We start from the raw sequence: 23,338 nt of genomic DNA, 5'->3' as shown, positions 1-23,338 counted from the left end.
TGAGGGTTAGAGGACCTCTCGGTGTCTGGCAAGGCCTTGGAAGATGCTAATTGCGTAGTAGCGATTGCCTTGCGGAGGAGAGCCTTGAAGAGAGAAGGCCGGAAGAGTCCCGTAGAGGATGGCTTCTCCGGTGGTTCATCCTCGTCCTCCGAAAGCTCCATATCCCCCCCCTCATCACAGCCAAATTGGGATTCGTCACTGTGGTCGGAATCCTGTAGTGAGTAATCACCAGGGTCAGCCTCAGGCCGATGAGTGGCTGGTCTGGGTTGTTCCGGCATGTATGGCTGCGAAGTCTCCTGAAGATAAGGAGCTTGAGGAAAACCTCCCGCCATCATTCTGGATACTGTGGCCGTGATCATTGCCTGAATATCATAGTAAGAAGGTGGAGGACCTTCTGGAGGCCGGAGACCTGCCGCGGTGGGCGTGAAGGTGGCCTCAGGCGCCCTGACCGGAAGAGGAGGCTGGTAGACTGCTGAAGAAGTTGAAGGAATTGCTGGAGGTTCAATCTGTTGGGGATAGATGAATCCCTGAGTCGCAGGTTCGGTTCCAATTGTCAGCCCTTGAGGAGGGGCCGGATGAGGTGAAGGGTCAATGAGAGAAGATGATGTAAGCTCTTCTCCAGGGTGACTGACTGGCGGCATGGAAGCAGGTACCTTGCGTTGCGCCTGTTGAAATTGACGCTCAAGAGCATCATGGCGGCGCTTAGCAGCCTTATCCTCAGCCGAGGAAGATTTGTGGCCTTTAGAGGAGGCAGACTTAGACGAGCGTGACGACTTTTTCGATGCCTTCTTCGGTGCCTTCCCAGACGAGCGGTCAGAGCTCTTAGGCCGCGGTGAAGATTGGTCTTGATCCAGGTCAGACGAAAGATCTGGATCTGCCATGGCCAGAAAATTTATCCTCTTTTCGCTCTCTTTTTTATTTTGTTTTATTTTCTATTTTTTTTTTTTTTTTTTTTTTTTTTGGGGGGGGGTAATAGACAAAACACACCCCTCTCTATAAGGAGTCTTTTAAGTCCTTCCTTACTGGGAAGTAAGGAACAGTCAAAAGTTCAAGGTAAGTGACAAAAGGATCCTACTTGAATGGAGCAGCAAAGTCACTAAGGAAGCCCTGGAGCGTTGCTGAGGGTCGGCTCTGATGAAGACAAAATGGCGGCAGCCACAAAATGGCGGCCGCGCGGGAAAAGGCGTCCTGCAACGTCGTCACCGGAGTCCCAGTCAAGGAGGCCTCTCTGTAGAGGTTGGAGGGCTGTCAGAACTAGGGGATTGCCTCCGCGCTCAGAGAAAAGGTGCCTGGATGCGTGCGAGCGCTAAAGAGCGCTCCAAACGCCTCTTGAACTGCTGGCAAGGGCGGTCGAGGCAGACGGGGCTGGAGCGCGATGGCGGTCGAAGGATCGGACCGCGAAAATCGTCTTCCGTTGCGTGCGGGCGCTAACGAGCGCTCCTAACGCTTCCTCAATTAAATTAAAGGCGCTTGTTAGCAGGCGACGCTAGAGTGCGTGGGCGGCAGGGAAAAACGGGCCGCGGCAAGGAAAGGCACCTCCGGAGCGCCCCGTTGAAATGGCACGCAGAGATGCCTATTGGGGCAGAGCTCGGCGGCGAGGGCTAATTATATATACAGGGCAACACGATGGCTCGCAGGGATGCCGAGGTGGCAAGCAGAGCCCTGTGGCAGGTAGAAGCCCTGGAGGAACGTCTGAAGGCCAGCGCCTTCAGAGCGCCTCAGCCCTTCGATTAGAGGAAGTTGGGGAAAAAACTCACAGTAATGAAGATGGAAGAGGCAGGAAACTAACAAAAATAATAAAATTAATAAAATAATACAGAAGCAAATTGCGAGTAAAGAGGAAGTCTCAAAAAAGCACTCTTTCAGGCTGCACTGAGTGAAAGGAACTGAGCCTCAGCCAGTCCCTAGGGGAGGAGTCAACAAACATTTAAAGTGACATACACTCAGTATTTTCAGGCAACCTGAGGGATATTACCCACGCTCTTGGATTCTTCCAAGCAGCGCGCCAGAGAATAATCATGTTACTCCCAGTATAATGTTAATATTGTTCTCTTGTATGACATTAAGCCTTTACAAGTCAGTACATTTTCTAGAATGGCTTTACTGCATGCAGCTTGAGGGCCTCAACTCATACATGACTGTTCTAGGGATGAAAATTAGTTTTTGGGCTGGAAAACGAGCCTGGTGTTGTCAAAATAAACAGGCAAACCCATCACCCAACTATTTCTCATTCAATATCTGCCAGTGATGTCATAGCTAGAAGAGAGGCCACAAAGGTGACGTCCTGGGAAAAAAGCCAAGCTCTCCTGCATACTGAATGCTGCAAGAAACAGAATGAAATTACATCCAAGGGCAACAACGCAAGAAAAAAAGCCAAACCATTTGCTAAACCTTGTTTGGTTTGAACAATTACTCCTTTGAATCATAAAGCCGTTCTGAAAAGACAAAATCGGGAAAGAAAAAGGCTATCGGTTGCAATCAGCTAAAGTTCCTTTTATGTTTCAAAAAAAATTATGCCGTTCAAAGATATCTGCCGCCTCACTCCCGAGTTGAAATTCCAGTTTCAGATTCCTGAATAACCGTTACCCAATTATCTTAGTAAAGAATTGTTTTTGAAATTGTCCTGACCTACAGGTGGAGCTAACAAACAGAACTGGGCAGCCAAAATCTGCAAGGTGACTAGCTGACAGCAAAGAAAAGCATCTCTCTTGTCTACTCTTTAGCAGTTATCTGGATTTCTGCAGTTCAGAACAAAGAGCTTTAGGTATTGGGAGCAACGTTTAGGAGGGAAGAATCCTTAGCACCCCTCAAGACTTTGAGGTACACCTAGATTATCTCTTTGGATTTAAGCCACATTCTTTTTGACGGCACATTCGTAACAAGGAATGACGTTCGTACCTGAATGCTGATACTCTGTGATTCGATAAAAGGCAGAGTGATGTTCTTATAATCCTCTCCCATCTCCTGGATGAGATACACTGACCGAGACAGGTATTTTTGAAGATGTTTTTCAGTTGCTGGGTACACCACTGTAGTTTTTATCTCTGGAAATGTAAGCAGAATGTCATTATCAGAGAAAATGGGAGTCTAAACCAATCCTTTCTCGGTCTTGATGATTTCCAGGAACGGCTCATGATAGTCATAGATAGAAAGTTCATTGCATATTTTATGTGAGCATTACCTAAACTTACTTCTCATCAGCTTTCATGATCACAAAGGACTCAATAAGTTATTAAGCATATCAAACAATGAGCAGTAAAAAGCCACCGCCCCCCCAAAAAAACTAACAATCTTCCCATCTATACAAACAAACAAACAAACAAACAAACAAAACCTTTTGGATGGAATAACTGGATAATACAAATTGTCCCTGACCTACGACCACAATTGAGCGCAAAATTTCCAGTTGCTAAGTCAGATAGTTATTAAGGGAGTTAGGTTCCATTTTACAACCTTTTTTTTTACCACAGTTGTTAAGTGAATCACTGCAGTTATGTGAATCAAGTGGTTGTTAAGTGAAATCTGGCTTCCCCATTGATTTTGCTTGTTGGAAGCCAGCTGGGAAGATCACATGACTCCAGGACACTGCAAAGTACAGGCCAAGCCCCTGAATTTTGATCACGTGACCAGAGGGATGATGCAACAGTTGTAAGTGTAAGCTACTTTTTTCAATGCAGTTGTAACTTTGAACAATCACTAAACGAATGGCTGTTAAGTCAAGAACTAAACTATTGGTTGACTTTGGTCAACAGCACAGCAGAGAAATGATAGAAAGTCCAAGGCATTTGGGGGATGGGGTTGTCCCTCTTTGTGCATATACACAAATACTTACACATGTTAAACAGTAATTAGGAAAGCACAAATACCAGCAGTTAAGTCAGCAGTGGGGACGATTGGGGGGAGGGGTGTAATGGGTCTCGTGGGAAAGCAGGTGGGAAGTCAGCAATTGACTGTAAAAATACAATATCCAAAAGAAAGTTTTCTTCCTCCCAGAGGCCAAGGAATACCAGCCATTCAAAACAATTTTTTGCAAATCGCCCTAAGAAAAATATGGGTGGGAAGGGAGCAACCTCATTGTCTTATGTAACCATTTATTTTTCAGGGGCAATTACCAAAGTGGAACAAGATCTAGAATTATCAATGCCTTCCAAGAACTAAGCTCTCAAGTATGAGCCAGGACTTTAAAAAAAAAAAAAAATCTATCCATAAGATGCCAAACAGAGTCCCTGATGGCCTGGGAGATCGATATATGTAGCAGGTGTCCAGGCTGGATTTACAAAACCTTCATCTTTTGTTTTGTTTCTGCTGGACTCTGTTCCTGCGATGAAGTTTTCTTGGTGGAGGCCCAAAACCAGCACTGCCGAAGCAAACAGCTCGTTGTAATGGAGAGGAGATTAACTATAACAGCAGACTGGCTCGGACCTCTCCTTACTCCAGGAAAGAGGAAATTGTTGCCATATTGCAAAGCGAAGTTAAAATAAGATAATTCGTAGTGACCTCTTGATGCATTTCACAGATGGATGAGACACACACTAAATCAACTCTGCTGTCAAGAAAAGAAACACAGATTTGCCTGCATTATCCAGGAACTCCCGAATGAATCCACTCTTGCTGTAATTTTATTACTTTATGACCTTTCTAAGAAGCTTCCACTCTTGTTTTTCTAATGATTTCTTTCTCTCTTTTTTTTTCTAAGTTAGGGTCAAGCATGGAATGAGATTGAGCACCACTGGCTAATTAAATTTGTCCTTTAGAGGCATTTCCTCCAAAAAACCAAATATGTGCTGTTGTATGTAAACATGTTGATCCCTACTCAAGAAATGCCACGCAAAGGAGTAAGGTTGGATTTTTCATTAGAAACCCATGATGGGAGAGGAAAGGGGGTTGTCCACTTTAATCACCACGATATAAAAAAAGATGTTGAGACTCTAGAAAGAATGCAGAGAATAGGAACAAAGTTGATTAGGGGGCTGGAAGCTAAAACAAATAAAGAACAGTTGCTGGAATTTGGTAGGCCTAGTTTAGTGAAAAGAAGGCGTAGGGTAAGGTGACCAGACGTCCCGCTTTTGGCGGGACAGTTCCGATTTTTAGCAATTTGTCCCGCGTCCCGCGGCGTTTCAAAAAAGTCCCGATTTTTCATTCTGCCTCCTGAGTCCCGCTGCCTCTTGAGCCCCAGCTGATGGCTAGAAGAAAAAAAAACTGTTTAAACTCTTGCCTGGGGCTTCAAAGGGCCGCCCTACAGGCAATCAGTGTAAAGAGTTCCTGAAGCAGTTTTTTTTTCCCCTAGCTAAGCTGCAGAAACGAAACCGAAACCAGGATCTTTGGTGCAAAGTGACAAAATGAGGCAGAGAGAGATTTATTTTTATTTTTATTTTTCCTCCCCAAAAAAGGTAGGTGAAAAACTGCAAACAATGGGAAATTTAGGAGGAGAGTTCAAGATTTTAAAACACAAAAGAAAAAAAAGCTGTATTTAACTAGGGAATTGTAATAATTGAGATACTATTAATTGTATATTGTGTTGAAAGCAGAAATGGTTAAGTTGTGATTCAGAGGAATATATGGGGGAAATTATTTGGTTTATTATTATTGGTAAATATAATTAATTGATTTGTAAGAAATTGGATTGCATGGAAATAATTGGAATATTCATGTTCATATTGATTAATATACAAAAAAGATAGTTTTATAACTAATTGATTTATATTAAAATGTTGAATTTGTATTAAACAACTGTATTACATAATTACATAATTAAACAATGTGAGGATGGATATAAAAATAGATGACAATGGGAAGGGGTATAATATAGAATAGAAGGGAAAAATTGAATTTGATTAAGATTAGAGATGAGGATGAAGGGTAATATTGGTTTTTTTAAAAAATAGATGAGGAATAAATATGGCAAAAAGGAAATATAGAAATTGTAAATTTAATTGAAATGACTAAACGCTGTTTAAATTTGTGAACCAGCCAAATATTCTGTTCAAAGAAAATACATTGTATGTTTGTATATGTGTTTCTAATTATTGCTATTTATTCATATTTGTTCTCTTTTATTCTTTAAAGTTTAACAATTCATTCTTTATCTTAATATCTTTATATTTGCTTGGGGTTGACTTTCTTCCCTTTCATCTTTTTTATTGTACAGCAATCTTTCTCCTCAAACCTACCACCTCTCTCTTTTCTTTTCTTTCCTTCTTACTTTCTCTTCCCCCCACCCTCTTTTTCTCCTCCCTACTTCCTCTTCCTTTCTCCTTCTCCTCCTCTCTTCCTCCCTCTCTTACCCTCACTCCTACTCTAATTTCCATTCCTTCATCCCTCTCTATTGCTGTATCCTTTAATGCATATGGACTACTCAGAGGGCTGAAAAAGTTATTTTTGACTGGTCCTCACACTTTTGACCAGTCCTCGAACTTATGACTGCCCTCACATTTTACGTTTTTGCCCTATCTTGTCACCATGGTGAAGAGAAGCAGTTGTGAAATGAGTGACATGGTTGTTAAGAATGCTGCACGGGCATAAATGTGAGGATGGTCATAAGTGTGAGGACCAGTCAAAAGTGTGAGGACCTGTCAGAAATGACTTTTCAGCCCTCTGAGTAGTCCCTATAAACATAGCCATGGCCACCCGGTCACATGACCAGCTAGCCATGCCCACCCAGTCACATGGCCTCCACGCCACGCCCACACAATAAGCCACGCCCACAATGGTGTCCTTCTTACCAATGTTAAAATCTGTTCACCTTACCCTATACACATAGCCACGCCCACCCAGTCACATGACCAGCTAGCCACGCCCACAAAATAAGCCACGCCCACAATGTCCCTCTTTACCAATGTTAAAATCTGGTCACCTTAGCGTAGGGGTGACCTGATAGTGGTGTTCCAATATTTAAGGGGCTGCCACAAAGAAGAGGGAGTCAAGCTATTCCCCAAAGCACCTAAAGGCAGGATAAGAAGCAATGGATGGATGGAAACTAATCAAGGAGAGAAGCAACCTAGAACTAAAGAGAAATTTCCTGACAGTTAGAACAATTAATCAGTGGAACGACTTGGCTCCAGAAGTTGTGAATGCTCCAACACTGGAAGTTTTTAAGAAGAGACTGAATAACCATTTGTCTGAAGTGGTGTAGGGTTTTCCTGCCTAAGCAGAGGGTTGGACTAGAAGACCTCTAAAGTCCCTTCCAACTCTGCTATTCTCTCTCCTTGATTAGTTTTCGCCTTCCAAGATGGCCAAGAAACACTGGACAATTAACTTCTTTCTTCAACCTTCCATGCCAGAGACCATATTTGAGTTTAAGGCTGCAGCATCAGATTACAAATTTCATTTGAAAATCCTTGCTCTATTGCTCTCCCTTAGCTGCCAAACCTCTCGCTCAGGTTAAGTAAAAAGTCATCCTTGCATATCCTTTCATAATTGCAATAGTAAACATACACTGAGGCCTGTACTTTCTTTTATATGCACATAAAATACAAGAACACTGGAATAAGAAACACAGTGGCTGAATTCACACATTGCACTAAGCCACACAATGCCATGTTCAGCTCTGGTTTAGCATCAATGGTGAAATTCAAATTTTTTTACTACCTGTTCTGTGGGCATGGCTTGGTGGGCATGGTGTGGTGTGGCTTGGTCAGCGTGGCTTGGTGGGGCTGGCAGGGGAAGGATACTGCAAAATCTCCATTTCCACCCCGCCCTGGAACCAGCCGGAAATGGTTATTTGCCAGTTCTCCGAACTGCTCAAATTTTCCGCTACCGGTTCTCCAGAACCTGTCAGAACCTGCTGGATTTCACCCCTGCTTAGCATGTTGTGTAAACTTAACTGAGCTTCACTCCAGAAGGTGAACCAAACCTCAGTTGTATTTAAATGACTTCTAATCCAATTCAGAAATGCATCTCTTCAGCTGATTTAGCATGCCTGTAATCTCAAATAAGTAAGAAACCCAAGCAAGTAGAGATGAGGGCTTTCATAGGTAGTTCTCCACTTACGACTGGTCATTCAGCAACTATTCAGTGTTATGAGGGGACCTCCTTGGGCATACAGGTAGTCCTCAATTTACAACAGTTCATTTAGTGACCATTCAAAGTTACATCACTGAAAAAAGTGACTTATGACCATTTTCCAGTTACAACCTTTGTAGCATCCCCATGATAACATGGTCAAAATTCAGATGCTTGGCAACCGGTTCATACCTTTTGACAAGCAAAGCCAGTGGAGAAGCCAGATTCACTTAACAATCATGTTGCTAATTTAACAACTGTAGTGATTTACGTAACGACTGTGGCAAGAAAGGTGGTAAAATGGGGCAACACTTAACAAAGGTCTCACTTAACATCAGAAATGTTGGGCTCAATTGTGGTCGTAAGTCGAGGACTACCTGTATTTACAAGCCAGTTTCAAAGTTCCAACAGCAGCTCCCCGTAGTCATGTGACCATACATCAGTTGCTTGGCAACCAGTCTGCAATTACGGCCTTTTGCAATGTCCTACAGTCATATGACTGCATTTTACAATGGCTTTACTTCCAGTTTTTGGCAAAACCAGCCAACAGTGAACCATTAACAACCACCTAACAATCACTGCCAAAAAGGTCCTAACATTAGGTCAGTCACATGGGTGAGCTGATTTACAACGGTCATGACTTATGACCACGGTTAACAGGCTCCCTTATAGTCATAAATTGAGGACTATCTGTATTGCTGTTTTCCATTTCACCTCAAAAAACTAAAGACTTGAGTTTTCCAGGCTGTCTTCCGTACTTAGATTCTTCAGTAGTTAAGTCTTCAACTAAGATTGCAATGTTTTCACATTTTAAAATTTTGCCCTTCATCGATGAAGACAAGACTCTCAAGCCTAGGTCAGCAAAACTAGAATATTCAGAATCCTTACTTGCTCTTTTTTTACTCTCAACTTTCCACACAATATATACCTTTTATGATGCTCATTTACTTCTGATGCAATTCAGATTCACCACCTACCTCTCCCTTTGCAGTTCGCTCTGAAGATTCTCCCCGCCCCCCCCCCGCCCCCCGCCCCCAATAGCTTGCTTTTTCGTTTAATGGACTTCAGAAGGTTGCCTTGTGCTTAATGAAACACAGCTAATATTCCCAGTTCACAAACTACCAGGCTTACTCGAGTCAATCCCTACATAAATCATTGGATGTCTTAACTTCCACAGCTGTGTGCTATTAGAATCAGATGGAGACTGAAACCACAATTGCACATCTAAGAGAAAGGGTTTTGCTGAGTGTGGAAAAAAAAGGGGATGTAAGGAAGTCAAGCTGTTCCTTGACATACTACAATTGGGCTCACACAGCGTGCAAAGGCATGGTTCACCATGGTTTATACTTCCAAGCAAAGCTGGCTTGCTTCATAAAATACAGTAAATATAAGCCATAGGTTGTTATTCAGCCATTGGCTGAGATTAGACAATGCCCTAAGCCACAACCACAAAAATCACATTATAGTTTGGCATACTGCGTGAATTCAGCCCAATTTGACTTTCCAACACACAACAAGGAAGGCTACACGAAGCACTAGGATAGATGTAGCAATTACATTATATGTAGTAATTATATCGCTGGACTTCTCTGCAAGAATCTTTTTGCCATCATGGAAACAGAGCATAGGACCTAAAAGGCTGCTTGGATATATCCAGAGATTTCCACATATGTGATAGTTATTGGAAGATGCCATCTTTCCCTCAAGTTGGGTTAACCCATATTTTGCTGAATAAGCAACAACTGCCGGGCTCAGTACTTTGGTTAAGAACTCAGCCGCTATGGTTGATGATTCACATAACTGGGTATAAAGCCAGATATTATGGCTTGTTCAGCAAACCACAGCTATAGCACAAATCTAGATTAGCATCTATGGAGATTCTCAGTCATCCGGGTCATGGTTGTCCCAAAGGTGCTTTTTCAAGAGGCAACTGGACTTTCTGATCCAAAAAGTCCAGTTGCCCCCTGAAAATGCGCTTTTGGAACAATCTAGTTTAGCATTATGTGTACTGTGTTCAATCAGAGCAGGGGTCTGCAACCTTAAACACTCAAAGAGCCATTTGGACCAGTTTCCCACAGAAAAGAAAACACCAGGAGCCACAAAACCCTTCTTGTGCCTGACTATTTCTTGAGCGGTCACAAAACTAGCATATGTAGTTGAATTAAACGTTCCGTTTTCTTCTGAAACTTTTCTTGGCTTGAATTTATCCATGGTTGGCCTACCGGGGGGTTGAAACGCTCAATAAATCATGTGCCGTTGTGATGCATATTTTGAGTGACAGGGAGCCGCAGCAGAGGGGTGAAAGAGCCACATGCGGCTCCAGAGCCGCAGGTTGCTGATTCCTGAACCAGAGGATTTACTGCCCAAGAGATCTCTCCCAGCTCTTTTCCATATCTCTGTCCTAAAGGTTTATATTGTTATGGTATGTTGAGGACTACGTGTACACGGTATACTGAAGCAAGTTGACAAATTGCCCCATTTCAATAAACAGTATCATTAGATTGGGGACCTTATTTTATTTTAACACAGGATTAACTCTTGAAGACAAATTGTCTTTACATTAGGGCTTAATGACACCACTTGCAAAAAAGTTTATGACAGTAGTTCAAAATCCAAGCCCCGAAAGTCAAATGAACAGAATAATGTACCTCTTCACTATCAAACTTCCCCTTTCACAATGACTATAATAACGGTGTGTGACATATATATATATATATGTTTTTCTTTCTTTTTCGTAGGTTTTATGTGTATTTCTCTTTAGCCAGGTTCTACCTACGTAAACCAAGATATTATGCAGCCCTAGTTCAGTGAAACCTTATAAGGCCGAAATAGATCTATCTTAGTCTCCCAATGGGCAGCAAAGGGTCTGCTGGCTGCCAGAAGAAAAAAGCCCAGAAACTAGTGAATTGTGATTTAACTGAACTAGGGCTGCATAATATCTTGGTTTACGTAGGTAGAACCTGGCTAAAGAGAAAATATATATATATATAAATAAATATATAAATAAATATAAATAATGTAATGCACGTACATATATAAGCCAACTGATTGCTTCCGAGTCTAGCTTCCTCTGCTATCAGTACTTGTATCACATTATTTTCCTGTAGTTCAGGCACAATTTATCATCCCCACCAATGATGATGATGATAATAATCAGCTTAGGTTTAGGATCCCATTCACCTCTGCTGGCACCTAAGCCATTAATCCTTTGAAAATCAAGTCCAATGGTAGGGCAATACGTTTTGATTCCTTGACAAACTCGGCTCAGAAATCACCCCTTTTTCAGGAAGAAGGGAAGAGGTGACGGTGGAGCCCACAAATCTTCTTGGCAGCGAAGCCTTTTTTTTTTTTTTTTTGAGTTTCCCCGAGTTTTCTCCTTGATCTGGCTATGCAGTTAAATAAGTGTATCTGGCTCACTAAAGAACATAAAGGAATTTATTTTGAAATGCGGTGGAAGAAAACAAGGCAATGTGTGTATGTGGGTGAAGTTTGTATATACAGGTAGTCCTTGAGTTACGACCACAATTGAGCTCCAAAATTAGGTTGCTCAGTGAAATATTCGTTAAGTGAGTTTTGTCCCATTTTATGACTTTTCTTGCCGCAGTTGTTAAGTGAACCATTGCACTTGGTAACTTAGTGACACGATTGCTAAGTGAATCCGGCTTCCCCATTGACTTTGCTTCTCAGAAGGTTGCAAGAGGGGATCACGTGACCTGGGGGCACTGCAAAACGTCATAAATATGAATCAGTTGCCAAGCATCTGAATTTTGACCATGTGGCCATGAGGATGCTGCAACGGTCGTAAGTGTGGAAAACGGCCATAAATCACTATTTTCAGTGCCGCTGTACCTTTGAACGATCACAAAATGAACTGTTGTAAGTCGAGGACTACCTGTGCACGCATATATAGCTAGTCCTCAACTTACGACCGCAATTCACCCCAACATGTCTGTTGCTAAGTGTAACAAACTTGTAATGTGAATTGTGCTCCATTTTACGACATTTCTTGCCACAGTGAATCAATTAAATTAAATTAAATTAGTGACGTGGCTGTTAAGGGAATTTGGTTTTCCCATTGACTTTGCTTGTCAGGAGATCGCGAAAGGGGATCATGTGACCCCTGGGATACTGCGTAAGTCAGTTGTTAAGAGTTCGAATTTGGACCAGGTGACCATGGGGAGGCTCTAGTAGTTGGTCGTAAGTGTAAAATGACCGTAAGTCTTTTTTACCCCCAGTGCTGTTGTAACTTCAAACAGTCACTGAATGAACTAAATGAGCCCCAAACTGTTTACAGTGTTTCTCAACCTTGGCCACTGGATGAAGTGTAGACTTCAACTCCCAGAGCTTCCCAGCTCTGCTGGCTGGGGAATTCTGGAAGTTGAAGTCCACACATCGTCCAGCGGCCAAGGTTGAGAAACACTGGTTTAGAATATATTCAATAACTTTACAGTAGAGTCTATTTAACTTAAAATTAACATTCTCGGCTCATGATGTCCAGGGACGGGGGATGGAGGCTTTCACACTTGGAGCCTGCTTGTTCTGACCTCAAGAAGAATAAGCAAACTGAAACATTAATCCAACAATGAAACAGGGGAAGAGTGGAAAGGAGATCATTTTTAAGCTCTTTAAAAACTGATGATCTATTACTGTCCACAAATAATGGGGGACTCCAATAGAGGAAACAGCAACCTGGAGATTACATTTGTGTTACAAGACCCAGGGGAAAAAATTATAAACTAAAAACAAGCCCTTTGGTTCATTTTTAAAATAGACCTACGTCTATTCATTCTGGAAAAGAAAAAGAAAAGCTGTTGAGTCTTATAAAACTTACATACTGGGATAATTCCAGCTCAAAACTGCATTTAAAAATTTAAAAAAGTTCATGGGTTATAATATTATTAGTACTTTGGATGATTTTATTGTCAATCACATTTTCAAACCATTCAAAGTATGGTCAAAGAAATGTGCATTGTCCAAAACTGAGGAATTCAATTAAAATATTCAATTAAAGTACCGAATGCATTAGCATTATCTAAAATGTCTGAACTATTATTAGAAGGTGCTTTTGATCATTCCAAATCTCCAATACTTTAAAAAGTACTATCCACCGTTAAAAACATTAATCAGGAAAATATTGATATTACTTGCATGACTTTTAAGAATAAAGACTTGGATTATTCTCTATTAGCAAACCAATGGTTAAGGTTTTAAACAACATTCGTGCAAGTTTCTTATAAAACCTCTAGGAGTCTCTGGAGGCTGGGGACAGCAAAAAAGTCACTTCCTGTCCAACCGGAAGTTGGGAAACGGGCCATTTTGGGCCTTCGAAGAGCCTCTGAGGGGGTGGGGAAGGCTGTTTTCACCCTCCCCAGATACACAGAGAGGATCTGGAGCCAGGTGAGAAAGAAAAAGGGCCTTCCTCACCCCCCGAGGCAGGAAACAGCCTGTTTCCCTACTTCTGGTGGGCCCAGAAAGCCTGAAAATCAGCTGGCTGGTGCGCGCATGCACGCTGGAGCTGAGCTGGTGTGCCCACTGATATGGCCACCAGTGCCACCTGTGGTACACATGCCATAGGTTCGCCATTACGGCCCTATAGTCACGTGATCATGATTTACACCATTTTTGCTGGACACCAGTTGTTTACTTCTGGTTTCTGGCCAAACCACCCATAGCAAACAATGGGTTTGCTTAACAATTCACAGCAAAAAAGTTCGGATTAAATCAAATCCGGTCATGTGGTGATCCACTTTACATCTGTCACAACTTACCATCACAATTGCGGGGCTCAATGATGGTTGTAATTCAGGGGCTACCTATAAACAAAAACCTTGGAACAGATCAATGGATTTATCAGGTGGAAAATATTGGCTTTATCAAGCACATGGATAGGATAGGACAGGACAGGACAGGACAGGACAGGACAGGACAGGACAGGACAAGATAGGATAAGACAAGACAACTTTATTGTCATTTTTTACTGTGGGCACACTGGCCCACATTAAAAATGAAATATATACCTATTTCCCCGAAAATAAAACCCAACCGGAAAATAAGTCCTAGCATGAGTTTTCAGGATGCTCGTAATATAAGCCCTACCCACAAAATAAGCCCCAGTTGTCAGCCAGATAGGTGCGTTTAGTACCATATTTTCCCCAAAATAAGACCTAACCAGAAAATAAGCCCTAATGCGTCTTTTGGAGCAAAAATCAATATAAGATCCGATCTTATTTTCAGGGAAACACAGTATATATACACATATAACTATCCATTTTGAATTCATAGTGGAAAGAGAAAACCTGAGAGTTTACAAGGTTGATACAATATGGAACAAAGCTGTGACTGAATCTAGATGCTCTGCTTCGGATCCCTCTATGGTATAGCAAAGAAGATTATCTTATTAGAACAGAACGATGCTAGTCCTCCAGACTCAAAATCCTGGATGATGACACATGTTTATTCTCTATGGACATGTTTATTCTCTATGACTAGCTCTCTGCCCATAACATAATGGAAAGACTGATCAATATTATTCTATGGAGCCACAAAGCAAGACTGTGTTTAAAACTTGAGCTTTTAAACAATATGAAGTATGATTTTGCTTTGCTGTCTGGTAGGGGGTAAACACTAACGCAATACTGTAAAAATAAAACTTGCAGTGATTCTTTCCAAGGATTCAGCTTGCATGTTAATTCATATGTACTGCTATTTTGCACCTGGGACACAAATGGACAGAATTGCTGCAGGTATTCTCTGTGATGGTGATCAGATTTACAGGAAGAAAGCAAAGAACTAGGAACAGAGCATTTCCTTAAATAGTCTTCTTCTCTCTTCCAAGCTCACTTGTGTCTTTTTTCCAAATGGACCTGCTCATTATTCATTTATTTCTTGCTAAAATACAACTGACATTAGTAATAAATGTTTCCATTCTGGAAGTAATGGAATATTGGTATATATCTTTCTAAACTCTGTGTGATGGTTGTCAACCACCCTTGTTTCCTTGTACAGTGTAACCAAGACTAGGAAAAAAATTGGAACTATAACATGGAAAAAAAATCTGGGGGGTCTGATGTGATAATAACATGTAGAAGTATATCCATAAAGGCTTGTCAACATAAATAGTAATTTGTCTCAAAACCAGAATTTCATTGTTACCACCCACCCCAACTCTGAGTTAGCTTATAAAGATGATGCTTTTTAATACTGTGCCAAAACCTCTTTTAACACCATTCATAGGAAAACTCTGGTAGCATTTTTTTAAAAACAACAACCACAAAGACAATCTAGTCCACTTCCCATCATCCATATGTGCAAAGAAGAGAATCTCCAGCCTTTAGTCAAATATCCTTTTAGATGAAGTCAGAGTGAAAGACGAGTGTGAACTCTCGCTAAACGCAAAACGGTTCTTGCTGAAGTCTGCAAAGTCCAAGATGGAAGAAAGGAGAATCATGAGAACTATTAGAAAAAATAGGAGGATAGAAATAAGTCTGCCATATACTGGAAAAGATACTGCTTTTGCTTTAAGAAGGGAGGAAGGCGAGCAAAATGGCTTCCCGGCATGTCTTCCCAATCCATTCAACCACTTTTCTCTCACACATCCAGCAAGTTTCACTGGCTGTGTTCAGATGACAAGCTCAGCCGGAAAGTGCAGTTAGCAAACTCAAGACATTTTTTCTTCCTTTGTGTTTTTCTTTAAAAAAACAAACAAAAAACTTGAGTTTTCAGACTTTGGCCAGATTCACACAATGTGCATAAATCCGACTGTTGAATTAGCCTACATTCTGGGTTTGAACAAGATGATGGAGTAAATAGTGGGACAGGTTCACAGACTACACTAAGATGTGAAAATTCAACCTGGTTTAACAAAACCCAGAGTCAGTACATCATGTATATTTTGGACTGTATTTCGGACATTAATACATTAGAGAGGGTCCAGAGCAGGGGTGAAATGCTCCCGGTTCGGACCGGCTCGGGCGAGTAGGTAGCGATGGCGGCGGCCAGTTCGGAGAACCGGTAGCAAAAATCCCTGCCCCCATGCCCAGCTAAGCCATGCAATCATCAGAGGCTTTTTTTCTTTTAAATGCATCTGACGATCCAAGCACTGAGGATCCAAGCTCTGACGATCCCAGCTGAGTTGCCTGATCGGCAGAGGATTTTTTTAAAAACCCTCTGACGATCAGGCAACTCAGCTGGGATCGTCAGAGCCTTTTGAAAGCGTTTTTTTTACATGGTTTTACATGTAAAAAATGGTTTTAAACGTTAAAAAAAATTGGCCTTGCCCACCCAGTCACATTACCCACTACCACCACCAAGCCATGCCCACCGAACCGGTAGTAACAAATTTTAGATTTCACCACTGGTCCAGAGGTATTTTACAAGAAAAGTACTCAACTCCTCTGCTCACAATAAAATTCCTTATACCACCAGGCTTGACATTTTAGGCCTGGATAACCTTGAACTATGCCATCTACATTCCAACCCAAGCTTAGTACACAAGATTATCTACCATAACGTCCTACCTGTTAATGAGTACTTTAACTTCAAGCGTAATAACACGAGGGCTATCAATAGATTCAAACTCAATGTAATTCGCTCTAATCTTGATTGTAGGAAATATGACTTCTGCAATAGAGAAGCAAATGTCTGGAACACTCTACCTGATCCTGTTGTTAGTTTCTCTAACCCCCATACCTTTTACCTTAAACTGTTTACCGTGGACCTTACACGTTTCTTAGGAGGTCTCTAAGTGGGTGTGCATAAGGGCACCAGCGTGCCTCCTGTCCCTGTGCTACTGTCCTTATTTATATGTACTCATTTTATGTGTTTATGGCTATGTTTTGCCTATTTATAGCCATTTATTTGTGCCAATTTTTTTTTTCATGTGTCCATGTCTATGTCTATAATGACACTTGTTTCCTTGTATTTGTTGACAAACAATTAAATAAATAAATAAATGTATATGCAGCCCTTAGTTTTTTTTATCTAATCCAGTTAAGTGTTTTGTTGAAACCAGTGGTGAAATCCAATTTTTTTTACTGCTGGTTCTGTGGGTGTGGCTTGGTGGGCGTGGTGTGACTTGTGGGCGTGGCTTGATAGGCATGGCAGGGGAAGGATACTGCAAAATCTCCATTCCCATCCCACTCCAGGGGAAGGATACTGCAAAATCCCCATTCCCTCCCCACTCCTGGGGGAAGGATATTGCAAAATCTCCATTCCTACCCCACTCTGGGGTCAGCCAGAGGTGGTATTTGCCGGTTCTCAGAACTGCTCAAAATTTCTGCTACCGGTTCTCCAGAACCTGTCAGAACCTGCTGGATTTCACCCCTGGTTGAAACCCAGCTAAATGGCTGGGCTTGGACAATTAACCTGATCCGATATTCCACTTGGCTTATCATGATGAGACGGCTGATCAAAGCTTCCCTTTGGACCTGAAGAATGTCGCCTAATGGGGTGTTCAGATGGAGGCAGCCTGCTCCGGTACTTGTCTCACTTTGGCAGCTGAAAAAGAGTGCTGTTCTCTCTCTCTGGGTTGCAGGGAGTCCTTATTTAGCAATCCCAATTGGGATTGGCAACTCGGTCCTTAAGTGAAGTGGTTGTTGTGGTCAGCCAGCAGCCTGCGGAGCTGGCAGCAGGTCAGACAGTGAGGAAGCTGGGGAGGAGCATGGGCCAGTCCTGGAGTCTGGGGAAAGCTTGGATGAGGGCTCTGCGTCGGAGGCAGTGAAGGGGCCATCTGGGAGGTACGTGCTGCCTACGGAGTCTCCAGAGTCGGACCTCAGCAAGGCAGAGGAACAGGGGGAGCCTGTTCCCAGTGCGCGCATGCGCAGAGCTGCCAGAAGGCAAGAACAGTTAAAACAAAAAGGACAACTCGGGAGTAAGGCTTGGAGATGATTGGCCCCTCCCATAAGACTTAAAAGAGGAGCAAAGGCACGTGGGCCTTTGCAGGAAGCAATGTTGTTAATTCTGAGCAGTTTAAAGTCTGAAGCTCTGTTTGATTCTGGACTCCGTGTGGCTTTGCCAATTAGGTCTTTGGCAGCGTGTCAAGGGAGATAAAGGTGGGTGATTATCCCGAAGGACTCTTTACAACTATTTGGGATTCATCTGTGAATGAAGAGAATTCACAGCTGTTAAAATAAAACAGGTTTTTGGGACTACTTGTGTGTTTTACTGACTCAGGAAGCCTAGGTCAGAACACTGGTGCTACTAAGCAATGGTGTTTACGATCTGACATCAGCTGTAGGAGATGACCAAAGGAGGGGTCAAGGACATCATTGGGTCTCGAGTCCCTTCGCGCCAACAATAGATCTAAGTCCAGCCCACCTTGAATTCCATTGACTCTTATCTACTGCCAATTGGCTTTGACCATTACTAGTTCAGATTCTGGTAGAGAGCTTATGCTTGCAGTAAACCTATGTTCATTTGAACTGCTCTGGCTCCCGATTTCCTGCACTGTTATATCAGCTTTCCTTTGCTTTCCAGACTGCAAAGGTCATCAGTGCGAGGATTATTCATTGCCGTCTGTAACGGTATGTGAAAATGACCTTGCGAGGCAAGGAGAAAGTGAAGGCCAGCGGAATGGCCAGATAAGAGGTAGCTGAGTCCACAGCAAGAATGGCGGTAACAAATGTCTCAGAGGGGCTCCTGCCTAGATTCTTGGGTTGTGAAGACGAAGGGAAGAAGTGTATTTTCAGACTTGCAAGATTCTGTTAATGTAACCCATTCGGTAGAATTAATTTAACTGGTCATGTTTGCACTAACTCACAAGTCTGACACTATTGTAACTGCAAATGGTCACTAAATAAGGCAGTCGCTAAAGAGGGACTACCTGAATACAGAAAAGGTAGATAGGCCTCATGAAAGTAGACAGCTAGCCCAACAGCAGCTATTATTATGCATTTGCTTCTGTAACTCCTTGGCTCAACTCTTTATGCCAATGCCAAGGAAAATTGGCATTGTAGAGACCACAACTCTGGGCAGGGAAAGTTACGGCTCCAGGTTGCTTGATGTGTATTTATCTCAGCAAGAAACAAGAATAGCGCACAACGGTATGGGAGGTTCTCATGCAGCAAAAGGCAAGGCAGGTTTGTCTGAGTGTGGTTTTTCTAAGAGTTATCATCAGCCACCCCAAGATGCCCCAAGATCACTAGTTTACAAGCATGACTCAGTGAGTAGAAGGCAAGAGAGAAAGGGAAGATGTTTCAACAGAGCTGTGTTCAGACAGGAATGTCTTTAGCAAGCCACAGAGTCAGCCAAATCAAACCACAGACAGACCAATTACAGCAAAGGGAGACTTTGCAAATCACAGCCAAGGTTTTTTGGCATTCTGGTATTTCCTGGCTAAGATCATGAAAGCTGAAGCCTAATATATCAGATAGGTACCAGGGAAACTGTCCTCATAAGGATGCATAAGGTAAAGATAAAGGTTCCCCTCACACATATGTGCTAGTCGTTCCCGACTCTAGGGGGTGGTGCTCATCTCCTTTTCAAAGCAAAAGAGCCAGCGCAGTCCGAAGATGTCTCTGTGGTCATGTGGGTGGCATGACTAAATGGCAAAGGCACATAGAACACTGTTATCTTCCCACCAAAGGTGGTCCCTATTTTTCTACTTGCATTTTTACGTGCTTTCGAACTGTTAGGTTGGCAGAAGCTGGGACTAGTAATGAGAGCTCATATCATTACACGGCGCTAGGGATTCGAACCGCTGAACTGCCGACCTTTCGATCGACAAGCTCAGCATCTTAGCCACTGAGCCACAGTGTCCCTGAAAGGCTGCACAGAGATCCTTTTAAAAAAAATTATTTAAATGAAATCACGTTTCACTATATTGGAATTAGCGCTTTCTAGAGAGCATGAATATTTAAGAAAAATAGTTAGGCCACCTGGTTCTCCGTGATTGGCTATTTAAGAACCAAGTCTGGAGATACAATAGCAATAGCACTTAGACTTATATACCGCTTTACAGGTAGACCTTGACTTGCAACAGTTCGCTGTAAGTCAAGGTTACAATGTCATTGAAAAAAGTGATTATTGACCATTTTTCACACTTATCGCCATTGCAGCATCCCCACGGACATGTGAACAAAATGCGGACACTTGGCAACTGGTGTTGTGGCCCCACCCTCTGAGCCTATCCCATCGGAGGAAGAAAGCTCCGAGCATGAGGAAGAGGAGTCAGCCAGGCCTCCCTCTCCAGGCCCCTCCCCTCTGGCACTGTCTCAGGTGCCGGCCGAGGGAGAGGAGATTAGCAGGGAGACAGGTGTCTCGGATGAGAGCGAAGGAGAGACATCATTCCTGGACGCACGCCTCCGAAGGCGTGATAAACGATTGCAGCAGCTCAGGAGGCGTGCTAGGGATTAGAACTGAGTCACTGGACCACACCCCAGAGACTATATAATAGAGGGTGGTGGCCAGTGATCCTTGTGACGAACAAAAATAAACCTTGGATAGTCACTAAAGCCTTGTCCGAAACTGCTGAGAGGAATATTTATTTTTGTTGGACTCTTGTACGCTGAGTATATTATCTTTCTGTTTCTGTGGAAATAAAGCACTTGGCAGACGGTGTGTATATCGCTGCCAAGTTGGAGATAAAGACCTGGGTGTGTGCCAAGTGCTTCCTTAACCCTCGGCTGGCTGTGTTTGTGTGTGTGTGTGTGGACGGGGACAGATCAACTGGCTCATATTTATAACCGTTGCCTGTGTCCAGGTGTCACATTATCCCCTTTTGCGACTTTCTGACAAGCAAAGTCAATGGGGAAGCCAGATTCACTTAACCACCGTGTTTCTAACTTAACTGCAGCGGTTGTCTTAAAATGGGGCAAGAAAGGTCGTAAAATGGGGCAAAACTCACTTAACAAACGTCTCATTTAGTGACAGAAATTTTGGGCTCAATTGTGGCCAGAGGTCAAGGACTAACTGTATATTTTCAATGGATGTCTGATTTATACTCCAAGTGCTCAATCAAGGATTTTGCTAGGATAATCAGACCGTAGTAAGCGGATGGGGTTTCCATGAGCCTAACAAAACAGACCTGAGTCATTCTGACTCTTTGACAACTTAAGTCCATTAATTATGTCTCAAGTTAAGAACAGATAATTCTTCCTGACAACTGAAAACAAGGCTTTGTCCTGATTGTGCCCATCACAAAGAATACGGAACCTATTTTGATTCTGGGAAGAAAATTAGACAAGGAAATAGGAATAAATTCATCATCCGATGAATTTCATGGTTGAGTATAGCTTTGGACAAAATATCTTCAAACTTTTCACAGGTAGCTCTTGACTTACATTCATTCGTTTAGTGACCGTTAGGCATGACAAAAAAGTGTAAAAAAAAAAAGGACTTATGACTGTTTTTCACACTTAACGACCTTTATGGCATTCCCCATGGTCACATAAGCTTGGCAACTGGTTCATATTTATTATGGTGGCAGTGTCTGGGGGAGGGGTGACATGTGATCCCCTTTTGTGACCGTCTGACAAGCAAAGTCAATGGAGAAGCCAGATACACTTTAGAACTGTGTTGGCTAAGATGTTGAGCTTGTCGATTGAAAGGTCGGCAGTTCAGTGGTTCAAATCCCTAGTGCCGCATAACGGGGTGAGCTCCTGTTACTTGTCCCAGCTTCTGCCAACCTAGAAGTTTGAAAGCACGCAAAAAATGGAAGTAGGAAAATAGGGACCACCTTTGGTGGGAAGGTAACAGCATTCCATGCACCTTTGGTGTTGAGTCATGCAGGACACATGACCACGGAGACATCTTCAGACAGCGCTGGTTCTTTGGCTTTGAAACGGAGATGAGCAACACCCCCTAGAGTCGGGAACAACTAGCACGCATGTATGGGGGAACCTTTACCTTTACCTGTACTAGCTTAACAGCTGCAGTGATTCACTTAATATCTTTGGCAAGAAAGGACATAAAATGGGGCAAAACCAGGGGTGAAATGCTCCCAGTTCGGACCGGATCGCCTGATCCGGTAGTGATGGTGGTGGGTGGTTCAGAGAACCAGTAGCAAAAATCCCTGCCCCCCCACATGCCCAGCTGAGCCATGGAATCATCAGAGGCTTTTTTTTTTTTTTTACTTTTAAAAGCATTTTTTCTACAACTTCTTCGGCCAAAAAAATGCTTTTAAAAAAGCCTCTGATGATCGCGTGGCTCAGTTGGGATGTCAGAGGCTTTTAAAAGCATTTTTTCTACAACCACTTCGGCTGAAGAGGTTGTAGAAAAAAAAATGCCTTTAAAAGCCTCTGACGATCCCAGCTGAGTTGCCTGATCGTCAGAGGCTTTTAAAAGCATTTTTTTCTGCAACCTCTTAAGGTTGTAGAAAAAATGCTTTTAAAAGTAAAAAGAGAAAGTTGGCCACGCCCATCCAGTCACATTACCCCACCACCACCAAACCACACCCACAAAACCGGTAGTAACAGATTTTACATTTCACCACTGGGCAAAACTCACTTAACAACTGTATCCCTTAGCCCCAGAAATTTGAAGCTCAACTCTGGTCGTAAATCAAGGACTACCTGTATACCGCTCAGAATTTCTGATATTACACAACATGGCACCACCGACAGCAGTCTCGGTGAAATCTTTTCTTTTCTTTTCTTTTTTTCTTTTCTTTTCATTCTTCTGTTCTGTTCCTGTTCCCAACCTTGGCAAGGTTGAGAAACGCCAAGCCAGCTATTCTACTATAACAAAATGCCACCTGGTTGGAGTTACAATAGTCATCCTACCAGCCAGTGACTGTATGAGCTGGGCCTGATGGCAGTTGGAGTCTTATATAATTGGGAAGACTTGTTTGTCTGTTCTGGCTTACGTGTGTTTCCAGCCCTTGGGTGGAGTTGGTGATGGCACCATGATAAGACGCAGGGTTCTATACTCTTAAATTGAGAAAATAGGTTTAATGACAAGCAGTTTACGGTGAGCAACATGTTGTGGTTAGTGTTAATTATATGGTATCTTGCCCTGCTACCCAGAAGGCACATAAATTCATTTTCCTTCTTCAGAACCTTTTGCGACCTTCGTACAGAGAAGGAAATTCACAAAGTGATTTTAGTTTTGCTAAGTGCCGGGTTTTCAGATTTACAGACAATACTCCTGTCTGCATTTTTGGGAAATTACAGAGAGAGACCAGAGGGCTGGCAGGGAAGACCAAATCACTGCAGGTGCTGACCTGATCTTAAACTGAAAGTGCTAATAAAAATGGGCCGTAATGCAACTTTATGTTTCCCTGTTTTTCCTTGAGGAAGATGTTTCGCTTCTTACCCAAGAAGCTTCATCGGTTCTGGAAGGCGGAATGGGGCCACTCGCTGCAGCCAACTCACCATGGGACAACTCGCCGCTGGACAATTAA

General features: G+C 42.6%; 1 protein-coding gene across 1 annotated transcript in view; it reads right to left on the bottom strand.

The window, feature by feature from the left end:
• The window catches only part of DCPS (decapping enzyme, scavenger), a 76,305-nt gene that overhangs the window by 19,358 nt on the left and 33,609 nt on the right, over positions 1-23,338 (bottom strand). The window contains exon 3 of the mRNA XM_070952283.1: positions 2,899-3,044. Coding sequence (XP_070808384.1) covers positions 2,899-3,044 — 146 coding nt within the window. The remainder of the gene's footprint in view (positions 1-2,898; positions 3,045-23,338) is intronic.

Source organism: Pituophis catenifer, unplaced genomic scaffold (genome assembly GCF_029215685.1).
Source record: "Pituophis catenifer annectens isolate HBS135680 unplaced genomic scaffold, rPitCat1.0.hap2 SCAF_12, whole genome shotgun sequence".
Lineage (NCBI taxonomy): Eukaryota > Metazoa > Chordata > Lepidosauria > Squamata > Colubridae > Pituophis > Pituophis catenifer.
The sequence above is the reverse complement of the archived record's forward strand: the minus strand, read 5'-3'. Positions and strand labels throughout refer to the sequence as shown.